The sequence below is a fragment of the Poecilia formosa genome, unplaced genomic scaffold, assembly GCF_000485575.1.
Source record: "Poecilia formosa unplaced genomic scaffold, Poecilia_formosa-5.1.2 Scaffold367, whole genome shotgun sequence".
NCBI lineage: Eukaryota > Metazoa > Chordata > Actinopteri > Cyprinodontiformes > Poeciliidae > Poecilia > Poecilia formosa.
The window spans coordinates 518,867-522,191 of NW_006800306.1; the positions used below are offsets into that span (position 1 = coordinate 518,867).

The following is a 3,325-nucleotide window of genomic DNA, read 5'->3' on the forward strand; positions in this document are numbered from 1 at the left end:
GCCTAATACACTGTCGTGGAATCCATATATTACAATCAGTTTTATTATTTTTATTATTAAATCCTTTTCAGACTTTTCACCCAGCAGGTTTTATGCAGTGAGACTCACTTTTTAAAAGCCAGAACATTTGAATTGTGATTATGTTTTACTGCCCCCACTTAGTTCTCTCACTTTTACTTTTGATTTAATTTCTGTTGAATTGACAATAAAATAAATGCTGATGTATCATGTGAGTCATCTGGAATAATAAAGAAACTCCTCAAGATAAAATAGTTCATCTGGGAATAATCAGGAAGGAGAAGAGTTGATACAAGACATATTCTACCTGCTTGTTGCAAAAAATTATAACGTATTAATATACCATGTTTTTTTTTGATAAATGTGTTGCTAACTTACGTAACTAGTAGCTAGCTAGCTCGATACGCTCTAGCTAGCTGAATAGATAGATCTGTCTATCTAAATACTTCCCAAGCGGAGCTGGAAAACATCGCAGGAAAGAGGAATGTCAATTTTTTTTGATACAGTAAAAAAAAGATGTGCATAAAAAAAATCTCAAATTAACATGGTTTTGTGCAGTTTCTAGTGCAAATTAATACACTTAAAATTAGACAAAACTAACAAAAACCTCTCAGCAACATGGAGGAACTTTGAAGTCAATAATTCCTTAACATTAATGAATAAGTTCAAGTTCCACTGGCAGATTGTTTTATTTAGATAAGATATTTTTCCACGTTATAAGAAATAATCTGCCAGTGGAACTAATACTTTGTCATCAGTATTAAGGGATTATTGATTTAAAACAAGCTCCTATATCTTGTGGAAAAGTTACTTATAAATTAATTGTATTATTTCTAAAGTACTAGAAACTAGACTGAAAATACTTAGTAATATTTTGTTTTTGCAGTGCTAAAGTGTTTAGATTTTATATGGTTGGCCATAAGTAACACTTGTGAGAAAATGACCTAATCCCAGAACACTTTTCCTTTTGGTTTAGTTTCTGGTGAATGGAAAACAGTCCACTGTGATGTTGACATCTAAGAGTTAAAGTCTACCTCATTCTGAAACATAATGTCCAGATTCAGAAAGATTGCTTTTTTTAATCAGAAAATATCAGAAAACAAAAAGATCACACAGGAGGCGCAGTGAAAACTTTTAACAGATTTTTATTTTGTTGTTTTCACCTTTAAAACAGGTGAAGCAGATAAACATTTGTCTTTGTTCTGAGGCACTAGTCTGGTTTCATTTTGACCCAGCATGAACCAACTGGAACTGAAATATGAACAATCACAAAAAAACATGAAATGTTGCTGCAGAAAAACCAAAAATACAGACGGTAACAACTTTGAGCACCGATACCGTTAGGGTTGGATTAAATAACTGGACAGATCTGACAAACTGACTGCAGACAGTGAGAATGTGAAGAGAGCTTTACGATTATAGGTGATTGCAGTAGGTCTGAGTTTAAAAACTGGAGACGATGTCACATCGACATTATCGGGACAGGGTTATGCGGAGTAATTGACAGGAGTCAGTGTGTTACCTGTAGTAAACGTCTTCTTACTGAAGTAGTTTTGGAGAAAAATTGAGAAATTTTAAGACTACATTTACTCAGCAGGTTTTGATGCTCAAATTAATGAAAATAATTTTTTTGTCATTCAAACTATTAATTAAATGGGACAAAAGTCAGACTTCTGTGTGACTCCAAAGCAACCCGCATGGACCTGCTGAAGAAGAACAACAGGTCCATTTCTGATTCTACAATTCTGTGTGTGAACCGAGAAATGGAATAATCATCCACACTGCAAAAACACAAAATCTTACCAAGTATTTATGTCTAGTTTATAGTGGAAATATCTTGGTACACTTAAAATAAGACAAAAGTAACCTATTAGTAACTTTTCAGAAAAACATAGGAGCTTGTTTTATAATAATGATTCCTTAATATTGATAAAAAGTACTGGCAGATTACTTCACTTATAACAAGGGAAAACCATTTTGTTATAAGTCAAATATTCTGCTAGTAGAAATAGAGCTGGGTTGCTAGGCGACAGGCTGGGCTTGGCGGGGGTTGCTAGGTAACGGTGCAGCGCCTATTGATTGTGAAATAAGTGAACATACTGGAACCAGTACTTTTTCGTCAATATTAATGAATTATTGACCTAAAACAAGCTCCTATTGCTATTAATTTTGTCTTATTTTAAGTGATATTTGCAGTAGAAACTAAATAAAAATACTTGTTAATATTTTGTGTTTTTGCCGTGTGGGTGATTATTCCATCTACTGGTTCACACAGAGTCGNATTTAAAACAAGCTCATATATTTTGCTGAAAAGTTTCTTGTAAGTTAGTGCACCTTAAATAAGACAAAACTAAGATATTTGCAGTAGAAACTAAATAAAAATACTTGTTAATATTTTGTGTTTTTGCCGTGTGGGTGATTATTCCATCTACTGGTTCACACAGAGTCGCAGAATCAGAAATGGACATGCTGTTTTAACGTACAGTACTCCAGTGTGAGAAAACATTTCATTTATTTGTCAGATATCCAGAGAACTCTTCCTCCTCCTCCTCTTCTTCCTCCTCGTCTATCCAGGACTCTGTGCAGCTGCCATCTTGTCCCGACTCTGAAGGACGCATCCCATCATCCCGTTTGCTTTCAGAGTCCATCTGGCTCAGAGGTTTCAGGGTGTAAGTCCTCAGGAAGTCCATGGAAGAGCTTCCAGAGTCCTGATCCTCCTCTACCTCGTCTTCATCACAAGCAGCTATTGAGGCGAGGGTGACGGAGAACAGGTTGACGTCTCCAGAGAACTCCAGAGTCTCCATTTTGACTTCCTCCTGCTGAGTTGTGGAGTCCTCCATTCCAGATTGATCTTTATCATAAATAAAAAGAGTTTCTGCTTTGGCCTCATACTGGTTGGACTCCACCTCCATGAAGTCACCCTTCATCACGTCGACTTTCCCACTGCTGTCAGCAGAACCGCCGCCTGTGGAAAGTTCTCCTTTTCTGTTCATGTACAGCTTCACTGCAGCCTCCTCATCGCCGTCTTCGTCCTCAGAGCTGGCGTCCCCGGAGGGAGACGGAGACATCGCCGGGCAGTTTCTGGTTTTTACCGTTTGGGGGATGATGGTGACCCGGTTGATGTCCGTGGTGCTCAGGGTTAGGACGTAGCTGTGCCTCAAAACGACCTGAGGAAGAGGAAATGAGAAGGCAGAAACAGGAACTGTAACTGGAAACAAACTGTGGTTAGAGAGCTGCAAGGGTCAGAAGTATGGTAGCAAATTGGGGCCAAAATAGATGGAAAAAAGGAATAAATTTCCATCAAAAA

At 37.3% G+C, this 3,325-nt stretch overlaps 1 protein-coding gene across 1 annotated transcript in view; it reads right to left on the minus strand.

Moving 5' to 3' along the window:
- Positions 1-2,410: 2,410 nt before the first annotated feature.
- crfb1 (cytokine receptor family member b1) overlaps positions 2,411-3,325 on the minus strand; it is a 14,702-nt gene continuing 13,787 nt past the window's right edge. Inside the window, exon 7 of the mRNA XM_007575009.2 lies at positions 2,411-3,185. Within this exon, the coding sequence (XP_007575071.1) occupies positions 2,526-3,185 (660 nt within the window). The 3' untranslated portion in view covers positions 2,411-2,525. The remainder of the gene's footprint in view (positions 3,186-3,325) is intronic.